Source organism: Microtus oregoni, unplaced genomic scaffold (genome assembly GCF_018167655.1).
Source record: "Microtus oregoni isolate MIOR12 unplaced genomic scaffold, Mior012 000031F_ref0000149, whole genome shotgun sequence".
Classification (NCBI taxonomy): domain Eukaryota; kingdom Metazoa; phylum Chordata; class Mammalia; order Rodentia; family Cricetidae; genus Microtus; species Microtus oregoni.
This window is the reverse complement of record NW_024543090.1, coordinates 25,898,360-25,926,331: the sequence shown is the minus strand read 5'-3', so window position 1 is coordinate 25,926,331 and position 27,972 is coordinate 25,898,360. Positions and strand designations below refer to the sequence as shown.

The window sequence follows — 27,972 nt, the reverse complement described above, 5'->3', positions numbered from 1 at the left end:
ATATCGAAATACAGGGGCTAGAAATATGCCATTTTCTTTTGTATGTGATTCTAGTTGACTCAGGGCCTAAATGTCTAGGACATTGTCTGACCCCTCCCTTCGTCCGCTACATGACTCCACCACGAGGTAGATTGATATTACTAGAGGTTCACTCCTTGTTGTTGATGGTATTGAAACTATTTGATAAAGACTGAAACACCGACAGAGATTTAAGTGTTTAACATGTTCTATATGCAAAAAGAGTAAACATCAAATATAGATCCAAGTGAAGTAGCTTAAAGGGCATTGTTTATCATGCCGTATTTTTATTGCTAATCTCACATATATTGCTCATCCAACAGGGAAAAGGCCCCACACATTCATAAATGGCCTACAAACCAAGCTCTGGAATGAGTAATATTTAAGCCCAGCATTCATAAAGCAAGGAATAGAATTACCGAGCTGACAGAGACCATAGAACTGTCAGAGAAACAAATGCCAAACCGCCTCTGCTCAAAAATGAGATAGCTTAAGTTGAGAGGGGTGGAGTAGCCTACTCAGTCAAGCGTTAAGAGTTAGTCAGACCCATAGCTCTTCAGCCACGATTGGAGGGCTGTCTGGAAACCGTGTTCCTTGCTACCCTCTAACGAGGATGAGGGGACGAATGTGAAGTTAGGCGCTCTCAAATGTTAGAAAGGTAAGTCCCTCTGGTGCCTGAGCAGTATTTAGACTACCATGTCACTGTCTGATTTGAGAAATGCTCTCTCTCACTCTTCTGAGCCTGAATCAGCATTTCCAGGGTTCTGTCGGGCTCCAACAGTGCTATTTCCTAGAGTACTCTAAGTCAGTGAACTGCGGGGAGAGGAGCTTGGGTGTGCTGTCTTGGGTACTTGGTTGTATTTGTGCCTTTTCTCTGTAGCTTAAAAATGGATTCTCTGAAAATCCTCAAATCCCTCTGCCGTCCTGCTCTCCAGTAGGACGCGAGCATCCATCCTCCGAAAGTGAAGCTTGCTCTTTTTTAGGCACAGCCTGCATTAAACCATCAAGGATGCCTACGAAAAAATAAAATAAAACAAAACAAAACAAAAAAAAAAAACAGCTAGGAACACCCATGAAAAGAGGAGAAAAACGATGCCCTTTCTGAAAGAAAGGAAAACCCAATGGACCTAGAGAAATTGCTGTCCATAATATAAGAAGTAGCAAGGTCATAAAAACGTGCACTCGGGGAAGTAATGCAGTGCGAACATTAGGCCAACGACACATTTTTCTTATGTCTCTCCACCAGTTTGCCCCAAAGCAGCTGCAAACTGATGCTTGCAGGTCCTTTTCAGAAAAACAATGCCTTCCTGGCTGACTCTCAGTGCTGGACAGGGGCTTTCAGAAAGCCACGTGCAGCGGCAGAACGGCTGCCTACAAAGACGAATCGACACGCCTGTCACCAACTTAGGTTGAAAGAATTCCTGAAACAAATGAGCAAGTCCAAAGCCAAAATAAAGGGGGAGCCTAATTTTATTTTTTCGAGAGAGTCTTACTTGGCCTAGGCTAGCCTTGACCTTAAAGATAGTCTTAAACCCTGATCCTCCTGCTTAAACTTCCCAAGAACCAATGTTGCAGGCATGTAGCCATACTCTGTGTATCATTTCTGAGAATGAACACTAAACTACCTGCACACTAGGCAAGCACTTGACCAACTGAGACACACACAGCCTTCACCCCAATTTCCACAATGATTCCCCATCTCTCTGAACGGCTGCACGTGATGCAGGACGTGAAATGAAAAGGGGCTCAGGCCACTGGACGGACACTCGGGTCCAGATGTCCCTAACCCCTGGTAAAAGGATACCATAAAAGGGGTGAGACCCTAGATGGGGTACGGCAGTGTCTGCCTAAGATGCTACTGAGGTCTTCTGACAAAGGTCTTAGAAAAGCTGCAGGTAGTCTTTGGCTGGGAGAAGCTGCTGAACCCAACAGGCAGAGGCTGGGTACAACCTTCACTGCATCAGAGACGGCTTTGTGCCCATCCATAAGGGCCAGGGCCAGCTGGTCCCAGCGAGTTACCTGCTAAGTGAAATGCCACAGAATCCTACTTACACTTTCATGTTTGCGGAATTCATCTCTTATTATACAATGTGTGGAAGCCTTCCATGCACCAACAGCAAGAACGGTTGGCCAGTTATAATTCTGAACTAACGTTTTCATTTTCAGGTGATAATTTGAGTCATGAATTCTTTGTGTGATATTTCTGTATTTATATATGTGTGTGCATGTTTGTATGTTGGTGCATGCGTGCCATGGCACATGTGTACAGATCAGAGGAGTCCATCTTCCTCCATGCTTGAGACAGGGTCTCTTGTTCATCTCAGCTTATACTACCCTAGCAGGCCTATTTGGGGGACTCTCCTGTCTCCCATCTGTTAGGAGCACCGGTGTTAGAAAGTGCCACTGTACCAAGCTAAAGATGCTGGGGGTTCAAACTCTGGTCCTGATGATTGCACACCAAGCACTGTACCCACCTAGCCATTCCCCAGCCCAAAGAGTATAAATTCTAAAATGCTCTTCGAACTAGACCAAGGCATAAGATCAGCATTTGGTTGTGGATGCAGGATCATCAGCCATGTGATTTTCTGAACTACTTGTCTAACTTCAGGCTCCAGCCTTTAACAAGTCTTCCAAGGGGAAAATGGGAGCATAATGTAAAAAGGTCACAAATATTTCTGATAAGAATGTTACTAGACTTTGAAATAAATATAGCATGGCTAACATAAAAAAAATGACGTATAAACCTCTTAAATGTCAAAAGGCAGGGTGTAATGACTTGGATATTTTATTTTGACTTTACATGCGGTGTTAAAAACCCAAAGTACATATTATTTACACATCCACAATACAAGTTTACAAGATATCTATACATGTTAAAGTACTCTATAAAAGAGTATAGAGCCACTTCACTTTAGGGTTATTTTTTTTTTATGCCGTACCATTAAAAAAGATACAATCTGTGTTTACCTTTGCACAAATGGATAAAGCATTTAAAAATTAAATTAACAGAATAGAGACTAAACTCCATGTTAGAAATTTCAACATAAATACTGATAGAACTCACAGTACACTCTAAGGCAGCACAATGTTACAAGATGTTAGCGGGGTCACACAGAGTTACCACGCTGGGATTAATATTTGTAAGGTAAATGCAGACACATCGTGGGTGGCAGACTGTGTAGTGCTTACTGTTGGTTGGTTTAATTGATTAAAGTGTAATATTTTAGTTGCAAAGCTGAAGTAGTTTGAGAACAGGTGTTTCAGCTTTTAAGGAATCAATGTTTTTTTTTTTTCTCTCTCTAGAAAAGAATATTCTTGAAGGAAAAGACCAACTCCATCAATATTCTACATTGTGTATAAAAACGACCTGGTGTTCTGCACCCGTTCCTCCCCGCAAGTAATGCATGCCATCGTCACTGTCCCAAGATAGCGGCTGAACCCTACCTGACTGGGTCAGGAGCCTTCCTCAGCTGTGGTACTTTCTGACTAGGTTGGACAAATGACCGACTGATGTGCAGTGGGTTAACCAAAGTTGTCAGTAGGCTGCACACACCATCAGCCTTCAGTGGGCTCTGCCAAGCTACGTGGAGATGGCGTTAGAGACATGGTTTCCGCAGGTGCCACGTTCCCTGGGAACCCTCATCTGACTTCACATTTCCAGAAGAGCAGGGGTGGAATGTTTATCATGACAAGGGCGGGTGCTGCTTCTGATTCCGGTGCGTGGGGGACGGGGAGGGGGCGGGGGCGGGGAGAGTTCAACAACAAATTGCTCGAGGTTGCTTTCTGACTTTGTAAGAAGTCATTGGGCGCTGGCTGAAGAACATTTACAACTGGCACATGGGAAATGATGCGCTAATAGTGGAAACACTTCACATACTGCAGAACTTCTACCACTCTCGTGAATAAGGCACAAGATGCACAGATCCGGGTAAACTCACATGTGGTATTTACAGTTCACTGTCACTGCCTGCATGACTCAGGAGAGCATCATCAGAACACAGCACAGAGGACAGGGCGGCACCAGTGTGGGCTTTAAGGCCCTCCCTGGTGAGCCGACTACAATTCCTTTTCCATCTCTTTCTTTCGTCCTCTGTTTTGGTTTTCTCTTTTTGTCTTGGGGGAAGCAAGGGTGAACAGAAGAAAATTTTTTGCTATGCGGAAAATAAAAATAACACAATCAAAAAAAACACTTATGAGTGTGTCGAGGGTTAGGTAGCTTTGATTCACAGTGGACGGGTAAACGTTACTACTGAATACTGGTAGATACATCAAGGGTACATCTTAGTAACTCTAACTTCTTAAGCTGGCAAGGCTGGAAGAGAAGTTCTGATGAATAGCAGCACAAAATTATTTAGAACTCTTACATGTTCTTACATGACATTGGGTACCACATAGGTTAAGTTAATCACTTGACAGTCAAAGGAGCCTCGACTTCCTTTCTCGGAGCTGAACACAATGAACTGGTGGTGTGGGAGGAAGTTAGCTGTCTTCAGTCATGCTTAGTGTAAACAACTCCATAGTACAAAAAGACGCAATGGGCACCTAAATAAATCCTAATGGGTACAGAACTCTCTCTCTCCCCCCCCTCCCCCCCCCCCTCTCTCTCTCTCACACACACACACACACACCCCTCTCACACAGTTTTGTTGGTGGCATCAAATAAAAAAAACAGTGCCACACATGAAAAAAAAAATGCTACAGTTTGGGTCAAAGATTGATATTTTTTTTTTTTTTTTTTTAGCAAACTGCTTGGTAATCTACAAGCTCATTTTGTTTTGAGACATTCCCATCTTTTCATTTTGACATTTGTGCAAGAGGCAAGGTGAATGCATACATATTAAAATGTTCACATTTAATGGGAAGACCACACATAATGGCAGTCTAAATTGAACCCATTTTCAAGTATTTGTTCAGTCTTCTGAGTACTGTGTCAGCTCTTTCTACTGGCGAAGGGAGCCCTTCCAGGCTACACACCCCTTCAGCGTCAAACAAGAGAAATGGAATGACCAGAACCTCCCTTTGCTTCAGGCAAGTACACAGAAGCCAGGATGCAGTAGCTACATGTGGCAAGTTCTGATGTTACCAAAGTTACAGAGTTTCTTTGGCTACTTGTTTCTCTTAAAATACAAGCAGGTATCTTGTCATAAGGTACCCTCACAGCGACCTCAACAACAGGGACAGGATAAAGCCACACAAGAATAGCACACTTGAGGCCTAGTAAGTGTATTTGTTCAGTGGTCTGACCGATGTGGTTTGAGGAACAAAGGAAGGCTTTGGTGGCACATCAGGTTTTAAGGATGGTGTCCTCTTTAGTCCCGTCCTGGGTAGGGTGCCATTACTGGTATAGCTGCTCTGTCTAGAGAGGGAAGGCTGCAGGTGGACACTCACGGGTGTCCCCTGAATGTAGTCCACCTTCGCCCCCGTGGGAGTAGGCATATACCCTCCACGGTTCATACTCGGCTGTCTGGATAATAAAACACCATTAGGTGAGTTTAAGTTTTTAGGCACGGCTGATATAGAGTGCCTCTGGGAGGAATTTTTATGATAACCCCTTTGTCTTTCCAGAGATGTCATTGGAACCCCGGGAGTGGTAGGGACATCGACTCTCTTGGTTGGACTATTTCTGGGGAGTGTTGAGGGAGGGGAGTACAGAGATGCCTCCCGGTTAGGGACCTTGGGTGGGACCTCAGACATAGGTCCTACGGGGTCCAGCATGAGGGTCTGATGCGCCATATGGATTTCTCCCATGATGGCTTTGGGGTTACTGTTTGGGTCATTCAGATGCTTCAGGAGGTCGTTAAGGGTGTTTCTGGAATCCACAGAACGCCGGTGCTCCCTCTTACTGGACTTTGTAAGAGGGTGGTCGATGTTCTGAAGCTTCTTTTCGGCTTTGTGAGCATTAGAGTTTGAAAATGACGTGTTGTAGTCGTGGGTGGCGTTTGGAAGAACAATAGCGCTGGGGATGTGCCCGTGACTTAGCGGGGAGTGGGGTGGAGGACTGGAAGGAAAACACTGGGGGTGTTCTCTCCTCGAAGCACCGTGGCCATGGGCCTTGTCCGAGTGGCTCTTCATGGCCTGCAGGGTCTTCTGGTGGAGCACAGGCGTGGACTCGGGTGTGGGGAGAGCAGCCAGCTCTGGAGGCTGGCCTCGATGCTCCATGACCATGGATTTTGTATCCGCGTTGGGTGGCAGCTCCTTCCGACTGGTCAGCAGGTTGCTGTAGAGTTTAGGAGAATCAATGTTCTGTTGGTATTCCTTGACGGGACTGTCAAAGAGGCCATTCAGCTTGGCAAAGCTTCCACTGGAGTCGGTGCACGACTGGGCTGATTCGGCGTCTTTATGGATCTTTCTGTTCTTGCGAACGAACATGTCACGGTAGCAGTATACAGCCACGCCTGCAATGAACGCACCCAGGACGAAAGCTGCGAACACACAGGTGATGAGGACGTTCATATGGACCATCTGGTTGGAGTCTCCAGATTGAACTTCCCACCGTACACCTGCAACAGATATGGGAAGACTTTGAACGAGGTGCTTTCCAAACAATGATAAATACAAAAGTGCTTACACTGAACCAATGCTATCTTCAAATGCCCTATAGGCCTAGCTTATAGGATCAACAGATCCTCACGTTTCCCATCTATTTCCCCTCCCCCTTAAATCACACTACAGTCTCCAGAAACATATATGCTTGCTGCGAAAGGCAACATGACTCTTATCTTCCATTTGGCATATATCCCCCCTCCTTTCCTCCAATCTCCCTTAAGCAGCTGTTAGGAATTTTAAGAGTTTCTATCTAAAGAGAGGAGTTAGAGTATGCCAGAAAACATTTACCTTACGCTTCTCCCCTAATTCCTAAATCAGGACTAAAGAGTTGCAGCTGGAGTTAAGGCAATGCCTGAATTAGCAAAAACACACATCACGGTAGGTAAAAGAGCTATGCTAATACAGTTGTGTTAACCAGAACAAAAGCGTAGCTGGCTACAAACTAAAATCAGGTCCTTGGTCAGGGTTAATTACAATGTACTCTGGCGCATTCTCGTCTTCACGGATCTACTTTGAAATTTCATCTTGGGATGAAATATTCACGAAGTAGCTACTATGTAAGAAAGCCGGGCAGTGTGAGAAAATCATCTATGTATTAGTTTCAGAAATATCGCTAAATTATCTGGAGGTATTTGAGGAATACTTAAATTAGACCTAGGGAGTGAAGAGTGAGTTAGTTGGTAACCACTGGAGATTTTAATGCAACCACAGACATCTAAGGATCGATTAAAGAAGGGTTAGATTAAGAGGTATTCAAGTCCATTCTGTGTTATCCATGCAACTATCCCAGAGTAACTGAGTCCGAGCGAGTGGGAAGGTTCTCTGGTGTTAAGAGAGTACTACTAAGGCCTTTAATATTAGTTGGTTTAAATCAGCTGTCAATGTTATGGAAATTTCATGGCATTGTGAAAGACCAGGAGAGAGAGGAAGAAAGAAATGGTATTACTGAAGAAATCAACAGAAATAATGAGTATAAAATTGTTTTCAATGAAAATATAAAAAAAAACAAAAATCAACAGAAGTAAATCATAAATGACAAGGCAATGCGGTAAGAACTGATTGGAAACCTGATACCACCGTGTATGCACAAAGGGATAGACTTCTTTTCCCCAGAGGAGTAAATCTAATAAGCAAATTGGTCAGGCAGCTTTTAAACTTCATCTATTATGTGCCGAGAGTAGTAATTATGGACAAGCACTATGTCATGTTTTATGGCTTGTGGCATCTGAGTGACATGTCACTCCACATAGCCTTTCCGCATCACAGGTCCAGCTGAAGCTAAGCAAGGGGCAGAGAAAGCCTCCTAGATAGATAGAATTTTGGTAACAGGATATTTGTCATCTGAGTTTTTTTTTTCATTTTTTTTTTTTTGATATCAAGAGGGTGACCCTCAAAATTCTCTGATATTCAGCAGGCTCTCAGTGTCTCCAGGCCGAAACTGGCGCAGATTAGAATGCCTGAGTGGCTCTTTCAGGAGCTATGTCTCGGGTAGGAATGCACTCAGACTTTAACCACGGGGACAGCCAAGTCACTGTGGCCAGAGAACCTAGAGGAAGGCACCTCTAGTTCTACGGAGCTTCACCTCTGAGAGCCGTGCGAGGAGTCAGGTTTCCATGCAGTTGGAGAGGAGGTGCCTGGCCAGGCCTTACCCTTTGGGATACCTGATATAGTATCAGTAAAATCAGAAGTGTATGGGCCATCTTGAACTACAAATTTCCGGGAGCTCGTCAGTTTAGGTCTCCAGGTATCAACCACTTTAGATGTAATTTCTGGGCTACTTGCCACAGTGGCAACAGAAGATGAAGATACCTCCATGTCTGTGGTGGCAAACACAGATGTCCATTAACACGGCTAGCGTTGGAAGAGTTTTCTGATTGCTTTGTTGCACTTTTACCGTCTGAGAAATCCTGCCTAAGAACTGGGTTAAAAGCACACCAGGGGGACTATTCCAAATCCTTGTCATGTAAGAGAAGTGTAAAAACTAAAAACGGACAAGGAGGACAAGTTTATGCAGATTTCAAAAGTAAAGATATGAGAACATTCCTACTGAAGTCTCCTCGTGGAAACGTAACGTGAGCCCCAGCTCGGGATGATCCTGCTTCCCTCCAGATCTTGGGGTTCATTTGATTTATTTGTAATATGTATAGTACAGAGGACTTTTGTGAATGGTTGGGGTCTTTTACCCTTCCCTGGAGAAGCTATAACGGAATTATAGGAAATACCTGGCCAAGGCCAAGCAAACAGCTGATTTTGGACCGGATAAACCAGTTCTGCCTATGAGGCCATTGTGCTTCTCCAGGGCCTCTTGTCCATTTGGAGATTTCTCACTGCACTGAGAGGTCCCATCCACATGCACACAAACCTTGCTGTGCTCTCTGAAATGCCTGGGGAGTTTCTTCCAAAGAGTTAGCAGTAACTCATGCACAGGCAATGGCATTTATACACTGACTAGGGATGCTGAGATCCTAGAGATGGGTCATCCTTTTCTCCTCCCCTGAGGGATAAAACTGATGGGAACCCTAGAAGCAGTGTAGACCAAAGAGCAACTGAACCTCTCTGGATCCATTACCAGCTTTAACCTAGTAGATTTCCACGAATATACAAGCATATGCTTTTAGACATGGTAGAGACTGATCCAAGAGTCCCAGAATTCTAAGCAAACACAGACAGATGTGCACGGAGACCCCACTGTACATCGTCACACATCAAAGTCCAGCTTCATTCACCTGAAGCTTCTCTCACACCACTGAGATCACAACATTCAGAGATTCCTGGGATTGCCACAAAACATTCAAAAAAGATCTTGAAAACTCAGAAATACACATTTTCGCAAAATGTGTATTGTTCATTCCTTGGTCTTATGAAAGGCGGGGAGAGAAGGGGGACATTATGCGGTTCCGTCATCCATGGAACATAGATGGCCAGAGGGAGCATTCACAATGCAAGGGGTTGAGAGAGAAGGAAGCTGGGCGGCCGGCGTGCAGTTGAAATGCGGTACATGTCAGCCCACTTGACTTTCCTTAAGGATGTGCCTGGGTCAGTGATGAATCAATAACATGCTACAATGGGTGGACGGCTGAGTAAGAAAACATCTTTCAGGACCTTCAGAGGGTTTATGAGTCAAAGCAGAAAAATGAAGGGCTGCCAAACTGCGCAAAAGGAGGAGGGGGAGAGGGGCTGAAAATGCTGAACCGAAGGAAAGAAAAGGTTGTTAATTCAAAAAAATTAAAAAAAACTAACCAGATGTTGGACCGCCAAATATTTGGTAATCTGGTGTAGTTGAAGTAGGCAAACTTTCTAAAGGGATTAAAGGAACAAGTGATCAGTGAGAAGCAACCGAAAGAAAGCAAAAAGTTTATGAACTCCAAGTCATAGGGAAAAGTCAAAAGGAAAGACTACAAATTAAAAGTCTACCGGCTAGACTACCTTTCTCTAGATTGCTTTTAACAGAAGTTCAAATGGGGAAGAAAAAGAAAAATTCAGAATCTTTTCTAACGGACCCCCATGACCAAACAGCTCAGCTTTTGTGAAGTTTACGTCAAATGCTAGGTGGTTTGTGTCCCGAGTCATTCTAAAGGCTGGTTGTAAAATAATGTTGGCGTGCAACCGTAGTCAAAAGCAGCAGCAGGAGGGCAGGGAGGCGTCTGTCTTACCGTGGCAGTCCCCTAGGTGGGCCGTGTTGCCGTATTCCATGTCTTGTTCATATCCTCCAGCGCTGTGGTTATGGAAAGCAAAGAAGTCTTCAGTTAACAGCCTTCATAGGGACACAAGGGACAACCAGGACAGAGCCGAGAACACAGACTGATTAGTGACGGTAAGCAGAGAGAACACACTGACGATTCAACAAACTTGCCGAAGGAACTACTTGTTAGTTTATCTAGGATGTTTGAGAGAGTGGAATGTTCTTCCCCAGAATGCACTGCCCTCAAGGGCTGCTGAGTCTAAATCCCGTTTCCCTTGCATATTTTAGGTTTTTCTCTTTTAAAAACTTTGCCCGTACCAGAAAAAGAAATAAAGGAAACGAAAAGCAATATATCTGGTTAGGTGGTCCGGGGTACTTACAGCATCCCTAAGGTCACTCTCTCACAAACGCCCTGGCTTAACCAGCCACAGTACGGGTCCCGTGAGGCAATGCAGGACCTGTAGAAAAACCAGACAAGCTGTGACGTGGATTTTCTTAATCAGCACAGAAAATGCCACTGCAAGCCGGAATGCGCGGGGAAACACCAGCTTACTTTTTACAGGCTCCGTAGCGCTCACAGCGGCTGAGGGGGATGCGCACAACGCAGCTGGAGAAGGCCACGTATAAAGCATGGTGATCTTTGTCCAACTGTAATGAGACGACCTTCCTATCCTCCTCGCTCTCAGCGCTGCACCTGTTTTGTGGGTACGGTTTGAAGATATACACTGAAGTCACACCCACGCCAACGATACATGAGGTGTGTGGGATTTGGCGGCTAAAGCAAGCCAAGGAATTGTGGGATATGGCTCTATGCTTTTGCATAGCCGGGTCCATTTCAAGCTGAACAAAGGGCGTTTAAAAGGGCTGAATGGCATGGCTGCTGTGAAGAGTGTGCTGGACTCTAGAGAAAGAGAAGGATGCTATTCTAACGTGCTTAAGTCCTCCCGTGCCAGAGGCCTCTGGGTGTCTGTCTCATGTGCTCTATTCCTCTCGCTTACTTCTTCTGTATTTTAATTGTCTGAACATTCTCAGCTCCCTGGCTAGAACAAAAAGCTAAACACTTAAGTCTATCCTCGGTGAGCATGCTTACAATCAACTGTACCACACGCGGCCTCCTGAAATAGATCTGCGAGGTAAGATGGTGCTGAAATGTTCTCATTTTTCACCGGTGAGAAAGAAGGGCTGACTTATTTTTAAGCTCATCAGCTGTTCACTCTCCTTGCCCTAGTGGGCTTTACAAAAACAAACAAGCCTGAAAGGTATTTCAAGGGGGAGATAAGTAATAAAAGAAGAAATAAAACTCAAACAGAACCCGTAAAAATCACCACTAATTTAGAAGTCTGAGAGGAAATGGCCAGAGGAGATACACACCAAGCCTTTTTTTTTTTGAGCAGAGCTGAAGAGATTTCTCCTCAGACGTACTTACTTGGCTTGGTTGTATGCTTCAATCTCTTCAAGCAATACGCTGTCATTCAAAGAGAAGGGACTGGTCTTCGCCAGTACTTTAAGCACCACACCAGCTTCAGAGCCAACAAAGATGACTGTGTAGTTCTGATAGGGCCCTGCTGCACGGTCCACTTCGATGGCCGTCAACCTGTACCTAGCAGAGGAGAGAGGCAAGTCAGACCAGGCAGTGGGCAGTCACCGAGCTGTGCGGTAGAAGTAGACTACCCTTGGTCTCACCTGACCCGTGTCTTTGTGAACCAGGGCTCATCAGCGATGGGCGGAACAGCAGAGTCCATCAGGGGATGGGATTTGATGAAAGACAGGGTCTCATCTGGGAAGTCGATGGAAGTTTTGTAAGCTTCCGCGAGGCCGTGTTCGGCACAACAGCCAGGCCTGAAATGCAAACGGCGATCTTCAATCATTCTCTCTCACATAATTGTATTTAAGGAGTGAGCACGCCTTCCGTGGGAAAGAGGTCAAGAGAGGAATGAATGGCAGCAAAGCCAGAGGAGCAATATAATGCTCCAGAATTCCACGGGCCCTTCACATCCACAGGCACAGGGTGTAACAGGACACCATTTACTGACTTTCTGGGGGCTGCCTCAGAGGATTGCCCTGCTGGGAGGGAGGACAGACAGACAGAGGGTTCCAAGGTTCACAGTGGTTTTGTTCAATACAAAAACCTTTCGACTCTTTTCCTTACCTTGGTTTTGGTACTTTGTCTTCGGGGACTGCCGTCCAAACAGAGTCAGGGGTTTTCTGTTCTTTGAATCGCCCTTTGAACACTTTCTCAATGTCGTCCATGCTGAAGGCACAGACTGCAGAGCCGGGAATGCTGAAAAATGAGAAAACCGTGAGGAAGAGGCTGGCAATGGGGGCCATGCCAGGGTCCAACAAGGAGCACAGTGCACCCCTGGGAGGAGCAGGGTTCTGCTGGTTCCCACCTGTTGAGCTGCGTGGTGAAGACCCCAATCACGGTGGGGATGCCATTGATCTGTATTATGTCTGTGATGGACTGCAGGACGTCGAAATAGAAAAAGGAATCTCCGGGGACAGAGCAGTTAAGCCGAGCCTTCAGGAAGGAAGTCCAGTGTTTCTCCAGGACCCGCTGTGAGCCACCCATGTCGTTCTTACAAATGCGAGCCACGCGGGAGTACACAGCCTACCGGGAGACAAAAGCCAAGCGATGGACGAGGTTATGAGCATGGAAGAGGAACATGGCAAAATGCTGCTACTTAGGGGAGGGACAAAAACAAAAACAAACAAACCAACTCGATGTCTGGCTCAAAACTAGCTGCCCCCTCACTGCTTCCGAATAGGAAGCGAGCAGTGGAGAGTTTTCCCCACACTGCCAAACACGCTCCCCAGACATGAGCTAGCTACCATCCGGGCAGAATGAAAACCATGTCTGAACTTCTGTATCTAACTTTTTCTATTGCTTCTCATTTTAAAAAGTGGTGTCACAGAATGTGGTCACAGAAGAGACTGATGTACTCAAGGAGTTCATGTACTTATACAGAAACACTCTAAATTGAATGGGGCACGGGGGGTCCCCTTCTCCATTCTGCCTTTGACATGGGAAATGATGAGACCATCAATGGCTGTCTAAAGAGTGAAAAAGAAGCCCCCACTTTCTGTGGTGATAGAAATGAAAGCCCGAGGAGGCAGCTGTTCCCACTTTGGGCATTGGGAGGTGTTTCCCAGCCATCAGCTGTACCATCAGCAACCCGGTTCCCTTACTCGGCCTCACATGCACTGAAGCAAGCTCTCTAAAACAGGACAGGAGAGCACCCAGAAGTCTGCCAAGGTGGGTGCGATTCCACGTGGTTCAAGTTCACACTGCAGCATATCTAGCTGTATATACTTGCCTTGCCCAAGTTATTGTGTTCCACAGCGATTTCTCGGAAGAAGAAATAGACATAGTTTCCATATTCGATAGCATGAAGAAAGTGTGGTTCTGGAAGAAAATTGAAAACAAACCATTCTTAAGGGATGATTCAGTTAGTGTAAGACCCCCAGCGGCCAGGTATGCTGCATAACTGCCCTTGCAGCAATGATTCCTTGGAGTCCCAACATGGGTGTGTTCAACTTCAGGAGCCTGTCTTTAAAGTCAGCTAATGGACTGTAAACACGGCCTACAGGGAACTGAACTACAGCAAAGGTCTTTGTTTCAACAGATTTGTTCATTAACCTATTTAGCTAGGGAAGGAAACCTCATATTGAGATTTTTGTTTTTAAACCTCGGAAGAACAAAATGACTCTACATGACTTAACTCATTGGTTCTCACTACTAACGTTCCAAGATGGGTGGACAGGCAAGGGAGGGTAGATAGTATTGCGTGCATTTGGAGTGAGACAAACTGATACCCGAAGACAAGGCCTCTCTTTAGCTGTTGGATTTTGCTTCGGTCACTTGCATACTGGCCTGGATGAATGTCCCTGATGACATGTCGACTGGTCTGATCATTCCCTGTCAATGCCCCATTCATAAGCAAAACACCACGCGCTTATTCTAGATGAGCAATCAAAAGTCCTGCCCTGAGCTCCCTGGTGGCCTTGGCCATCTGAGCATCCCCAGCAACCCAACGGCATTGCTCCTCACGGGTACCTTTGATCCATTTGGAATCATATTTTATTGTGCGAAGGGCAGATCCATCCCCCATGCTTCTGTAAATGACAGCATCACTGGCCAGGAAGTCAGCCACTGTGGCAGAATAGAGCTTCCCATCTGAAACCAGAGTTATAATTTGGTAAAATAACCATAATTCCCTACGGCATGTCAGCATGGTCACCTTCCGCAATGTTTCACCTGTCACCATTCATTATCCGTGCAGTAACCCACACCTGGGCTCACCCTCGCCCTCTAATTGGCTGTCCTACGATATTACCTACTTTGACAGATGAAGGGTCTACACACCAAAAATTAAGCAATGTATTCAGGGTCAGCAGCTTAGCTAATGACAGAGCCACGTGCAAGAAGGCTTATATCCCAGTCACTGAGATACTCTTTTTTTTTTTTTTAATGTATTCTTCCTGACAATTTGCTCAACTGGCTTTAGCTGCTGAAATGCTTATGTCAAAGTATCCACCCAAAGTCTGAGCTTTCTCCTTCCTTTAAATTCTTATCTACCTTCAATGTCATTAATCCTTGATATTCAGAACACCACAGCTTCTTACCAGCAAAAAGGGCAACGTTGGTTTGTCGGGCATCAAATGGGCAGCGTGCCAGGCCGCTAATTTCTTCCCCATCATACTCTAAGGTATTCAACTGCAAGAGGAAAGAAAAAAATAGCTGGTGTCACATCTGTTCAATGTACTTATTTGAAGGCAATATTGCTTTATTTATACTGAAATTCTATTTGAGGGATTCTGCTTTGCATTCTCTTATAACACGAGAGATAAAACAAATCACTGGGTTACAGCACGGAAGGTTCAGCTCTACTAGCAAACCAGTGAAGGATAATATAGTTGAAGGGGAAAAATAAGTCATCATCTAAAACATGCTTACCCTATAGTATCTACACATCGGGTTGAAAGCATTGGTACCACAGACAAAAACCATCTCATCGTTTCTTGGAACAAAGACTTTGATGAAGTTGTGGCACTCATCCTAAGGGAAGAATAAGTACACGGCTGTGAGACATCTCCTGTGCTGATGTTATGATGGCGAGCCCACAAAGCGGGGGACATAGCAGGCACACAGCCGCCGCACTCACCTTATGCTTGCCTTTCATCGCGCAGTTTTCTCGATCCTGTTGTCTGGACCTCCACGTCAGCTTCTAGATTAACCAAGTAAAATCAAAGTTCAGTTTTAAAAGGCTGCGCTTTTGGAGGGGGGCGTGACTGAAGTTCAGAGGGTGTGTGAATACATTTGCCCTCTTGTAGCTAGCGGCTCACCTTGCTTGGTATGACCTCTGTTTTGGGGATTTCATTTAAGTTCACTGTATAGACTTGATCTCTGTTGGAAACAAGGCAGTAAGTCATATCACGTGAAGGCGTAGGTGCTGAGCTTATTTCATCTTTACAGAGCTGCCATGACTGCTCTTTGAAGATCACCAGGCTTTTCCGTGACTTCAGCGAAGTCAACAGAGTACTGTTTCATTAGTGAGCTACTTCTGTGAAATCACCACAGTCAAGGACCAAAGGAGGCCCTTGCTTCCAGGCTTGGACAAACTGACAGCGCTTTAGCGTGGCCCTATTACTGATATTTGCTCGAATAATTCTAAGTTAGAAAAGAATAAAGGATGAATTTTCCCCTGCTGCTTTAGGACAAAAGAATGACGTGTGATTTCTGGACGTGTCACAGAGGGCCGTGGCTCTGTATTCTGTGCCTGCTACCCAGCATGCTCTTCATGGACAGTATTTTTGGCTACTTGCAATTCTTGATCACAATCACATATTAGTTTTTCATGAACTAGACACATTAATGCAAGCACCACAAGAGAAAAGAATTTTAATCTAATAAACCAACGAAAGGAAAATTACCTGCCAGCAATATAAAGTGTGTCTCGAATTTTCAACATCAGCTGAAAGTCCAGCCTATGCTGCGATTCGTTGCCTGAAGGGCGTCCTCTAAAAACCGGATATTGCCTTGAATCTGCAAGTAAAAACAGGCTAAACCATCAGTCAGGATTACAGAGTTGAAGAATCAATAGACAGCATTGATTAGCTGTATATAGTACTTGTAGGAAGGGTTTTAACTAAATTCCTCTCTTAAGGTCTTGAATATAAATTAGTAAAAGATGGAGAATGTCAGTAAAATGGTCTTTTTCTTTTTTACTGAAAACACACAATTTTTACATATGGGCTGCCGCAGGACAGCACCCAGCAGAACTGGCTCCGTTTCTGCACGGTCGAGGAAAGAAACGCAGATGATTTATTATTGTGCAAAACATTGTAAAGACGTATTAAAATCTGTCTCTGGTGCTGAAAATGGATATACACAGAAGACAAACTTAAGGTTTCCTTTGTAAATGATGAGGCGGCTTGGGACGACTTACAGTGATAATCAACAGTGTTAAGGGGCTCGTCGTCTTCAGGGAAGCTGACCGCCCGTAACCTGGAGGCCAGAAGGAACAGCACGCAGAACCATAGCAGAAAGAACCTCATGGTTGGCCAAGAAGAAATCTGAGGGCCGCTCCTCAGAAATCCCACCTAGCTACCTGGAAGACAAAAGCATCATGGAAGACCTTTATGCGGTGGGGAAATCACCTTCTCTGTAGACGATTCTATTTTTTGCCCACCTCTTCCCATAGCTCCCTGTCTACAGAGATACCTGGCAGCGGCAGACAGGTATCTGCTAAAACAGACAGAAGGCAGCGCTCGGCTAACACCTGGTGAACATATTGATGCTTTAGGTTCATTTGCCAGGATTTTGGAGGCAACTCTGTGTCGTAGTGGCAAAACCACCAGATCCACAAACAGAAGTGTTGGCTGCTGACTTGGCAAGGAAGCCGGTAAAGTAGGGATCAGAATTTTAACTAAACTCCAATCTGTATCCCTTACCCCAGTTCTGAAACACATAAATACAACACGTCTCTTCCTCCCAGGAAAGGCCCAAGCTGCCTTGAAAAGCCAGAGCTCATGACCTTGCCCTCAGCCACTGGCTTTTTGCACCATCGCCCAAGCCAAGCCACAGTTCTGCATTCTCAAACAGGTGTTTTGAAGACTGGCTTGCAAAAAGAAATCAGTGACCTTGCATTAGGGCGAAAGGGATCGAAAAGAAATAAGACAATTTTGTGAAAACCAATTGGTAAAGCAGGAGGTGACAGAGTGGGCCGGCTGGTACCAAGCTTCTAGGGACACCGACATTCTACCATAAAACCACTCAGGAGCAAACCAATGTCCTAAGTCCACAGTCCTCTACGCTTTATTGGAATTTGAGCTGTAGGGGGCCTTAGGAACCATCAGTCCCGACACCCTCCTTTGTTAGATGGGAAAACTAAAGACTGGCAAAAGGCTGGATTCAGTCCGACTTTCATGGAGCCTCAGGGGCAAGGCTGGAGTCCAGAGCAGTCAGCTGAGTCCCTGACCAGACTCTCCGCTCCAAACCGCAGAGAGAGAAATGGATGTTTTTCCTTCAAACAGATGGCATTTTGAGAGGAATGGCTATATTCGTCATTTCTACTGAAGTTATGTTTCACAGATATTAAATCACACATTAAATATGTACAGTTACTGTAGATCAATACCCCAATAAAACCATGAAAACAGAACAGAGTTAAAAAGATCTGTGTACGTTAGCGACTCATTGATAAAATGAATTGTGTTTTCTGGGCCGATGGGAGCGTCCCCTCTCTGGGATTCTAAGGATTTCATCAATGCCATCTTCTCACAACCAGAGCTGTCACGACACTCAGTGATCAAAAAAGGGCTCCCTCTGTACACCTAAGAACTGTGGGGGCAAATGATAAAAAGCCGTCTCAAATTCTGGAGAATACAATCATTCAATAAATTAAAAAATGCGAATATGCACAGCACACACTATTTAATTTGAACAAAAGCAAAAGTCAAATACAGATGAGTAAAACTGTAATTTTAAAAGCAGGCCTAGTTTTATATGGCGAGAATAATGCTTTAATAAAATCTCTGTTAATAGATAATGAGTCCAGAAGTGAGTTAATAAATAAAAATGCTTCACAAAAAAAAAAATGGGTGAATGGAAATGAATCGAGCTTGCAAATGGATGGAACTCTGCCACTGCTGGCTGACTGACCACAAACGATCTCTAGAACTGGTCTCCTCTATAAAATATGGGAATAGCAAGCCGGGAGGTGGTGGTGCACACCTTTAATCCCAGAGGCAGGTGGATCTCTGTGGGTTCAAGGCCAGCCTGGTCTACAAACAAGAGCTAGCTCCAGGACAGATGAGCAAATGCCTGCCTGTTGTACAGTAGAATCTAAGCATGTTAGCACTGTGTGCGACCAGGTTAGTCTCCAGAGTCTGGACACCGTCTAGTGAAAAGCCGTGCTAAAAACTAATGGCAATTAGTCCAATTTCTCTTACAAATAAAAGGCTGTTTTAAAAAACACCAAAGGACTATGTTGAGAATAGATGTTACAGCTCATACCCACTTATCAGCAAACCTTCTCTTGAGAATTTTACCAAGCCAAACCCATGACTGTATTTCTAGTATTTCTGCCTCACACGCTTTCGGCTGTGACAGCACAGCCTTATTCCCCTTGCCACATCTTCTGAAGCAGCCTCTCCGGGTCTTGTCTCTTATGCTTTCTGATTGTCAAGATCCCAGACGATTCTAGCAGCCTAAAAAGACTAATGATGCTCTAAGCACCAAGTCTGGCTGTGGCTCCAGTCCCGAACTGTATCTTCTGGATGGAAAGTCACTTGGCTCTTTCTGCCCAGAATCATAAAAAAATGATCTCCAACGCTCAACTGCTCCTAAAGAAATGTGGCAAGACGCGTGCAGAAACAGAAAGTTGTGTGAGGCTTTCTGCCACGGCTCAAACCAGCCAGGCAGCATCTGAATTTCCCCACACAGGAAGTGGCCCTCATCTTCAAGATCTTAAGCCAGGTCATGCTGACTCATAGCTCGCCCCTAGCTAGGGCTGTGCTGTCACTTCCTGTAGCACCTCAGCTGACATTCAGAGCCCTTCTCCCCATGCCCTGCCGCAGAATCAAGTACACCACCAATGGCTTCCTGCCAACAAAGCAAGTTCTTTAAAAAAAAAAAAAAAAAACAATCCATTCAACCCAACCTTCAGCCACCTCACCTGCAGACTGACGACTGTACAGTTCTCCCACTCTACCTGTTTTCAAGAAAAGAGAAGGTGATCCTGAGCTAGTTGTCTCCAAGGTTAAACCACTCCATCCTGCAGGGGAACTACCTAAGTAGGGAGGTGAACAACAACAATAGAATAGCTTCCAGAACACCCTAAAACTGACCAGATTTACTAGGCCCACCCAGCAGGAGGAAGCAGGAAGCAGCTGCAAGGAAGACTGAGGGGGGAAAGCACAAAGAAGACTCCAGAACAAGAACAGCTGCCTGGAAGAGCTTTAGGTCAACTGAGGCACCTGGGAAAGACACTCTCCTGCCCGTTGAGCTGCAGGCGGGCTGTGAAGGGTGCTCCAGGTTCCCAGCTTTTGTAGGCTGTCACCCATGCTGGGATGGGTTTAGTTGCTGCAGCTGTCTTTTGAGTTATTTATGTTCCTATAAGTAACCAGTCCCTTACCCATATTCCTGTAAGTAACCACAATAAAATGCATTGGTTCACCAAGTTGGGCTTTGGTGGTCTATTGTGGGTTCCCTGTCTGAGGGGAGAAGAGAATTTTGTTTTCTCTCCCCAGGAAACTATTTGCCACACAATAGGTAACAGTACTTGTGAGAAAAGCAGCATCACCCAGTCACCCAGAGAGAACTATTCACACAGTTCAGTATTAACCACCCATTGCTAGACATTCCAACCCTATGTGGAGAGCAAGTAAGAAAACTAGGTCTACAGATACACTATACATTAGAGTTATCAAGCGTATATTCAAGGAACAATGCTGTGTGTAAGCGTGGCGGTACCCATGGTGTATGTGTACGTGGCGGTACCCATGGTGTATGTGAACGTGGTGGTACCCCTCTTTAATCCCACTGCTTGGATCTCTGATTTGAGGTTAGTCTGGTTTTCTTAGAGAGTTGCAAACTAGCCAGAGCAATGTGTGAGAGTCTGTCTCAAAACAAACAATGCAAACCTGTGCAAAATTTACTGAAGGATAAAGGAGACAAAGGGAATGTCACCCAAGAACCAGAATCTATAGAGCAGAATTAAGTGGAAATCTTACAGCAAAATCTACATGCAACTAAAAAGTCTTAATAACTGTGTTTAGTAAGGAGTTGGTGGTCACTGAAGAGAATTATCAGTGAACTGGAAAATAAGTTGAAAGAAGTTATCAGACAGAAATATGGAGAGGGCCGGTGGTGGTGGTGGCGCACACCTTTGATCCCAGCACTCAGGAGGCAGAGGCACAGGTGAATCTCTGTGAGTTCGAGGCCAGCCTGGTCTACAGAGCGAGTTCCAGGACAGGCTCCAAAGCTACAGAGAAACCCTGTCTTGAGAAACAAAAATCAAAAAAGAAAGAAAGAAATATGGATAGCTAATACTGGAAAAGGCAAATCAGAAGAGTAAAAACAAAAAAAAAAAACACATGATATTTAGAGAGAAAAATAACAGAAGGAATATTTAGCAAAGTAATGATACTATTTTTTCTGAAATTGACAAAAGACTATAAGCTACCCATTAATAAAAACTTTAAGAACTTCTAAATAGAAAGAAAAATCATACTTAGACATATTATACTGTAGATACTAAAAAACAAACTTAAAAAAACATTAAAAGCTAAAAAAGATGTATTACCTTCAAAAGAACAAGAATGGTCCTGACAGCTGACTTGTCGATAGAAATGATGGAAGGCAGTAGACCATAGAATGAGATTTTTAAAAGTGTTGAAAGAAAATAAATTTCCAGCATAGAATTCTGTGAGCATTGGAGGCAGTTTTTTTTTTCTTTTTAAAAAACACAAAAATGTTTTATACAAACAAACCTTAAGAAAGTTTCTGTTAGCAGATCCAAACTCAAATGGAGGTTTTAGGCACAAGAGTTTACACAGAGGTCAAAGCAATCCCTTTTTATATTCAAAATGCAGAGATCATATTTGAAACCCATGACTCCCAGATAAAGAAGCTAGTCCCTAGTCTGTGGCCTTCTGAAAGCCCTTTGACATCCAGGAAAGAAAGTTCCATCCTACCTGTGACCCAGTCACCAGGGCTCAATGGGGAGCACTTCAGCACCGTTGAGTCCTCCTACCCAGGATCTAGGACCTAGAAGCTGAACTGCTTTCTTCTGGCTTCCTGATGACTCTTCTGGCCCTTGAGCCTTCCTTGGCTTTGCTTGTCAAGGCTCACGTCCTTCTTCCCTTTCAGTATGTCTGATAACATCTCAGTTTTTCTAGAGCTTTCCAAAGATTTTAGTGGTTCCCTCACTCATGAGTCCACCCTGTGATTCCTTCTCTGAAACTAGGAAGTCAAAAGCCAAGCCTGGCTCAGCTAGATCCTAACCCTCTGGTCCTCGCAGCCTGCTTGCTTCCCCAATTCCATTCTCGCTGTTCATTCTTCTCATCGGAACCTTTAGCCCACTAGCTGGTCTTTTCTCTCTAGTCTCAACATTTCTCTCAGATACTATAATTAAAGGTCATGCATTTCTTGAATATGTCTATAGATGCTGCAGACTCCCCTGCCTGCAAGAACCTTCTTACAGGGGCCCTATCCTGGACAAATGGCCATTAATCTCCATATCTACCCCACAGCATGGAACATTTGCTTTGCTTCAGTCACAAGGAACAGAGCTCTTGACCACCAACTACTGATGGCAGTTTGAGACTCCAAAGAGATCCTGGTTTGTTTTCTAAACTTGACTATTTTTTAAAAAAACAAACTTGAAAGTTTCTAGTTTCAATTGACAGTCTACATAACCCTGCTTTCTGTGCTCAGCAAAATAACTAAGTCTGACAAAGGAGCATCTTCAATACCTTGCCTCATCCCAAGACACACTGACTCTTCCCTGTGCTCTTTAACCAGCTTCTGAAGTCTTTTCTTCATGTGGCGGGTGTGTGTGTACACATGCACATACTGTATGCTTTCCTCTGGGCATGTATGTATCCAAGTGGAGTGTGTCAATCTGCATGAGGCCAGAGGCTAATACTATGTATTTTCCTTGATCTCCGGGGTCTCTTACTGAACTTGGAGCTCTTTTGCTGATGACGGTTAGCCTACAATACCTCACCACCACCCACAGACACCAGCACTGGGACTGGAGACATCTGTTGTCATGCCCGGCGTCACCACAGATGCTGGAGATCCGAATTCAGGTCAGTGCAATACTTTATTCACCAAACTTTCCCCCCAGATCCTTCACCTTCAGTCTTTTCTTGAACAGAAAGACCACACTCTCCCACGCCCCTTCTCTCTCTATTCTCTCCCCATCTCTTATAGAAGATGACTTTTAATTGATAATTGATCGAATACTGTTGGGTATTCATATTGTCTCAACCCTCATCTCAGCAAAAGAACAAACACTCCCATCACCCAGGTCCTGCAGCTACTTCCTCTCTCTCCCCGTCCATTCATGGAGGCTTAAACTGTTTATTCTCCCTCTCACCATTTCCTCACCTCCTCCCCAGTCATCTACATCCTGAGTTCTTACTCTTTCTAAACAAGGCCTCTCTGTGAAGACACCGAATACCACAGATATTTACAGCTCTGGGCCACACTCTGCCCAGGGTCCTTTAGTCACATCTGTCTGTTTATCAAAGTGCCCACTTCAGCTGAGACAAGGTTTTACTCTACAGCCCAGGTTGTCTGGAAGTTCAAGCCCAGGCTGGCCTAGAACTCTTGAATTCTTCTTGCATAGCCTCCTCCTGCTGTGATTGTGGAGACTTGAAAGACCACACTTGGCTCCTCCCAGTATTTCAAACCACCACCTTTCTGTTTCCTTCTTCCGACACTTCCTTCTGACCATTTTTCAGCCTCCTGTTCATCTCCTTTTTAATTTTTTCTTCTTCAGACAGAGTCTCACCAAGTTGGCTTCAACCCTGGGGGTTCTCCTGCTTCAGCCTCTACAGCCCCAGGACTGCGGGCATGCACCTGCCACCATCCTGGCTCCCCCATTCATTTTCTAGATGCAACAAGAAATATCTTTCCAAGATGTAAGCCTTGGCATGTGACTGCAGAGCCCTCCAAAACCTTCCTATCAAAGCCCCAGTGCTGTGAATGTGGTCTTCTGGGCTGTTCTCATCCTGTGTCCTCTCCTTTTCAGCTTCATATTAAGCCTCTATCCCTCCTAAATGGAGTTTCTGCCACCATGGCATGGTGCTGGGCACTGGAAGATGGTATGTACCACTGGCACCAACAAGGAATTTTTCAACTTATCCTCTGCTCGGGACCTTCTCCTCTCCCTCTTTGACCCATTTACCTTTAACTCCTCATTTCTTCCCCTTTTTCGAGATAGAGTCTTGCTATGTATCCCTGAATGGTATTGAACCTGCTACGTAGCTTAGTTTACAAACTTCCTTTCACCAGTCCTCCTGTCTGCGCTGAGTGCTGGGATTACACACACACACACACACACCACCCTGACCAATGTGGACAGAGGTTCTTGATTTCTGTTCTTGGCCTCCTTAATCACAAGATTTTAGAGCTCCCAAAAGATTCTCCTGTCCCAGAGGGATATCTGGCTAGGTTATCAACTCTGGAGGCAACTTCTGGAACTGCAGACTCTCGGAGGGCAACAGGAGCTTTTCGGACGCCAATTTAATTTAGATTTATATCAGACTATTAAAGAGCAACAGAAGGTAGCAGACTCCAGGAGGACAGGCATCTGGGGCTCCACTCTCAACAGCATTGATTTCACTGCAAAGGCTGTGGACTAAAGAGAGAGGGGGGCAATCTGGAATTAATGAATGCCATCTACTCTGGAGTCTGGTGATGATCACAATGATGGCCCCTGGAGTTATAGAAATTCTGCCTGACAGCCTTGTAAGCCAGGATGGGAAAAGAACAACGGGTTTGGGGAAACTGAAAGAAAAGAGAAGCAAGTTACTTGCTATTCCTTGGAACCTACCACGATATGGAACAGAAACTGAAGGCCAGTTACGGAAGAGAGATTTATTCCACATTCACTTGTGTGGATTCTATAGAGAAGTGTGCTCTATGTAGGAGTTTGGGCTTGAATCGGTCATTTACAATAGTACGTAATCAGACGGGTGGGTGGCATGACTTTTGGGTCATAAGCAAGTGGTAAGCTCACTACTATGTGTGATGACATGGCAGGACCATAAGCCACCCGTGTGTGTATGTAGACTCCAGATAGACCCTTAAGTAGTGTTGGAAGAGAGTCATCCGGGTCCTACAGTCTGGGTGTCTCCTCACATCCAGGCTTCCAAGGATCTTGCCTGATGAGGTGTCTTGGAGAAGAGCTCCTCTTTCATTGAAGACATCTCTCCTGTGAGCCTACACCCCGGCCTTTAAACAGGTTCCAGGTAGTAATGAATGCATCCTCTTAGGAAGTGAGAAGGCGGCAGCTGAAAGGCCTTGACTCTGAGACCCTTATCTCTCTGGGGATAAAGACGGTTAGAAGGAAGAGGTGTCCAGCACGACCGTGTCAACCGTGTTAATGACAGGCTACAATTAACCTCCTAAAACCTTGCTCTGTGATAAATACTGAGGAAATGACAACGTAGCTGTCTGGTTTTAAGTTTTGTATTGTGCAGCCCTGCAGACCAGGAGAATCTGGGAGGATGTGCTTGCTCAGTACCAAGAGGACCATGTCAGGAAGTCTCCTATCAGTGTCAGTGACATCGAGGGAAGAGAGAGACCATAGACCAGGTCACTGCAGACCTGGGTCAGACACGAGTTGTTCCGCTCCACTGGCCTGAGTTTCTTCACGTGTTCTATCAAAATGCATATGAACCTTTATTTCTTGAAGGGCACATGATCTTCTTCTGAGGGTCATAGGTAAGGCTCTGAGTTCCCTTTCAGCTACCCTTCTTGGATCAATATTAACCTGGTGCAACCCCAAGCCCCACTGGGCTTCTCTCTCTCATCATAAAAGCATCCCAAGCAAGTCTAATCAGAAACAAATCCTGTTTGTACCATTCCCCACTCCCCACCACCTTTCCCAGCCAGACTTCTTTGATGAGCAATCTGAACCCATGGTCTCTACTTTATCACTTTTAACCTACTTCGGTCTAGCTTAGCTCCTGCCCACCCATAATCAAGTCCAAAGCAAGCAATCCTCATTCTAAGGCCTGGTTAATCAAGGCATGTAACAACGCTGTACATGTTTGCTGGTCACTCCTGTGATTCTTGATACTCCATCTCTTTGGACGGGCTGATCTGGAATGCTCCAGGTGCCAGAGATCAGCAACCTCTCCCAGGTCATCTCAACAGGCCAGGTTCCTCAGACCGTGTTCTTCAGGTCTTAGTCAGAATCTTTAGAGAGTTATTTGCCTCATATCTGCCTTCTTCACTGTCGCCAGCTCCCCGAACCTTAGAACCTCATGTTCAACACAGACCTTGTTCCTAACCCAGATCCAGCTGCCCAAATCTCTGCCAGATACAATTCAGTTTTCTAGACTCTGAAAGCTGAGCCCGAGAATCCTCACTTGGACATTGTCGTCTGAACAACCCCTACAGGCGCAGGCTTACTGCTCACAGTGCCTGGATTCATATCTACTTCATATTATTTTCTAGTCATGTGGCTCTGGATATGTCGCTGACACCATGCAAATTCTTCTACGGAACTCATCACTGTACATGTCTCTATTCAATTTGGATGACAACATTACATTAACAGATTTTTGCAACCAGTCTCTCCAAGAGAAATGGGATGGCTGGATGTCAAAGCATTCTCTTCCATCCCAGCATCAGGCACAGAGCCTGGCCTCAAGGAGGTTGCCTGAAAATATTTAATAGTTACAGGACAAAGGCAGCATGTGGGGCTTACGCATTAGGATGGACACTGATGCAGTGGATGGTCTTTCAAGGCTAATGTATGCAATCTACATGAGCCCTCGGGTCATAAGCCTCAGACTGTGAAATCAAAAGGCTGTAGGACAGATGGCAACAGCTGCTGATTTTCACGTCTGCCCGTTGCTAGAAAACCAGTCTTTGGTACCAGAGGAACCCAGGACGAGGAGCTAAGTTATTCAATTTCCCGGTCACCCCTGCCCCATATTCCATTTCTGCTCACTTCATAGCTTTCCTGAAACAGAGAAGAGTGGTTCTCGAGAGAGACGCTAGGCATGCACAAGTCTGTCAAAGAAGCCTACTTGATTTGATTCTATGACCCAGCAAACGTCACAGAAAGTCAGCCTGCCTCCTAGGTGGCGGAGGCTTGAGACTCTGCACTGGGAATTTCTTTGCTTTGTTAGATGGCCATTTTTTCTATTCTAAAGTAAGCTGTCCTAAAGCACAATGTAGGATAAATCAGTATGTACACACTCATGCTTTCTTTCCTTAGGGCTAACAGAAGAGAAAAAGGAGGCAGTGGGTACCACACAAGGGAGAGAAGGCAGGAGCTGAGGTGCAGACTCTGTTTGGTCTATGATTAATGGCTTGTTTTAAAAATCTATGTTTCTTAAACCTTGATCCAATTCTGATTATTTTCCGTTTGTTTTATGTGCATGAGAAGAGCTGGCAAGTTGAAGAAGTTTTGTGACGAGCAGCAGGTTTTCATTATGTGTCCGGATGTTCTTAAATCAATGAGCACTACTATTGGAACTGGGAAAGCTTCGGTAATTCTATTAATAATTCCAAGAGGAACTGAAGTGAAAACAAATTGAGCAGGAAGGGACAGAGAACAGGACCTAACCCGTCTTTGCCAGATTCTAAGTCAACCAGAATAGAGATTGCACAATGTGTCCTGTAATCAGAACCACTGCTGTGGGGCAGATAATTCCAGTCAAAACTTGCCCACAAGATTTTGCCTGTCAGCCTTCAACTCGGAGAGGATAACATTTTTTAAAGCTAAATTGTTCTAGCAACAGTCCTCATTTAGGGTGAAACTAACACAAGCAACTGATGAGAAGTCAGGAAGAGGCTGGATCTCAGGCAGAAGAATGCGCTATCTGGGACAATGGCAAACTATCTGAAGAGATTGAGATGAGGACCCGCTCTGTGAGAATATAAACAGGAACCTTTTGCAATCAAAAAGAAAAAAAAAAAAAGAAAGAAAGAAAGTGCATAGCAAGAGACTACTGTGGCAGGAAGGAATAACAGTCTTCCTTTTGTATTGTTATTTTTATGCAGAGGACGGAATGGTTTCCAGGCTAACGAGTTAGCAGAGACATTAGCAGCAAGGTCATCCATCATCATGCTTTCTTCACTCCAGGTCTCAGGCAGGCTGTTCCCCTTCTTTGGCCTCTAGAAAAAGTAACTGCTCTAGACAGAAGAAGGACCCGGGCTCTTGGGAAGACTCCATGCCAAAGGCCTCAGCTTGTCTTTGGAACACCAGCTTTCTCCACCAGATGACTTGCTGTGGCTGCCATATGGCTTGTGTGTGACATTCTGCTGGGGATAATGGGGCCCGGGTGTGTGCCTGAGTGCTGCCCACGGGGTCAGGACGGCAGAAGTAAGGAATGTGTGCTCCTCTTCTACCGACAGGTCAGATGCGACCACTCTGTAGCCTTAGCTTGCAATATTATTCAGGGTGAAATATTGTTTCCGAGAACATGAATAGTGCACGGGCAAGGGGGGCGAAGAAGGGCTACTGCTATTCTGT

General features: G+C 45.0%; 1 protein-coding gene across 11 annotated transcripts in view; it reads right to left on the bottom strand.

Moving 5' to 3' along the window:
* Positions 1-4,634: 4,634 nt before the first annotated feature.
* Positions 4,635-27,972, bottom strand: part of Sema6d (semaphorin 6D) — a 566,953-nt gene continuing 543,615 nt past the window's right edge. For 5 of the 11 annotated variants that reach the window (XM_041678884.1, XM_041678886.1, XM_041678889.1 and 2 more), the window contains 18 exons: positions 16,693-16,854; positions 16,178-16,289; positions 15,590-15,650; positions 15,409-15,471; positions 15,201-15,302; positions 14,870-14,960; positions 14,301-14,420; positions 13,561-13,649; positions 12,637-12,854; positions 12,396-12,527; positions 11,930-12,085; positions 11,673-11,846; positions 10,800-10,940; positions 10,627-10,704; positions 10,218-10,279; positions 9,805-9,861; positions 8,214-8,381; positions 4,636-6,518 (listed from right to left, as the gene is read on the bottom strand). In XM_041678884.1, coding sequence (XP_041534818.1) covers positions 5,233-6,518; positions 8,214-8,381; positions 9,805-9,861; positions 10,218-10,279; positions 10,627-10,704; positions 10,800-10,940; positions 11,673-11,846; positions 11,930-12,085; positions 12,396-12,527; positions 12,637-12,854; positions 13,561-13,649; positions 14,301-14,420; positions 14,870-14,960; positions 15,201-15,302; positions 15,409-15,471; positions 15,590-15,650; positions 16,178-16,289; positions 16,693-16,801 — 3,219 coding nt within the window. In that variant the 5' untranslated portion in view covers positions 16,802-16,854 and the 3' untranslated portion in view covers positions 4,636-5,232. Of the gene's footprint in view, positions 6,519-8,213; positions 8,382-9,804; positions 9,862-10,217; positions 10,280-10,626; positions 10,705-10,799; positions 10,941-11,672; positions 11,847-11,929; positions 12,086-12,395; positions 12,528-12,636; positions 12,855-13,560; positions 13,650-14,300; positions 14,421-14,869; positions 14,961-15,200; positions 15,303-15,408; positions 15,472-15,589; positions 15,651-16,177; positions 16,290-16,692; positions 16,855-19,422; positions 19,459-27,972 lie in introns of those variants that run through there. The other 6 variants (XM_041678888.1, XM_041678890.1, XM_041678891.1 and 3 more) reach the window with 6 other exon arrangements.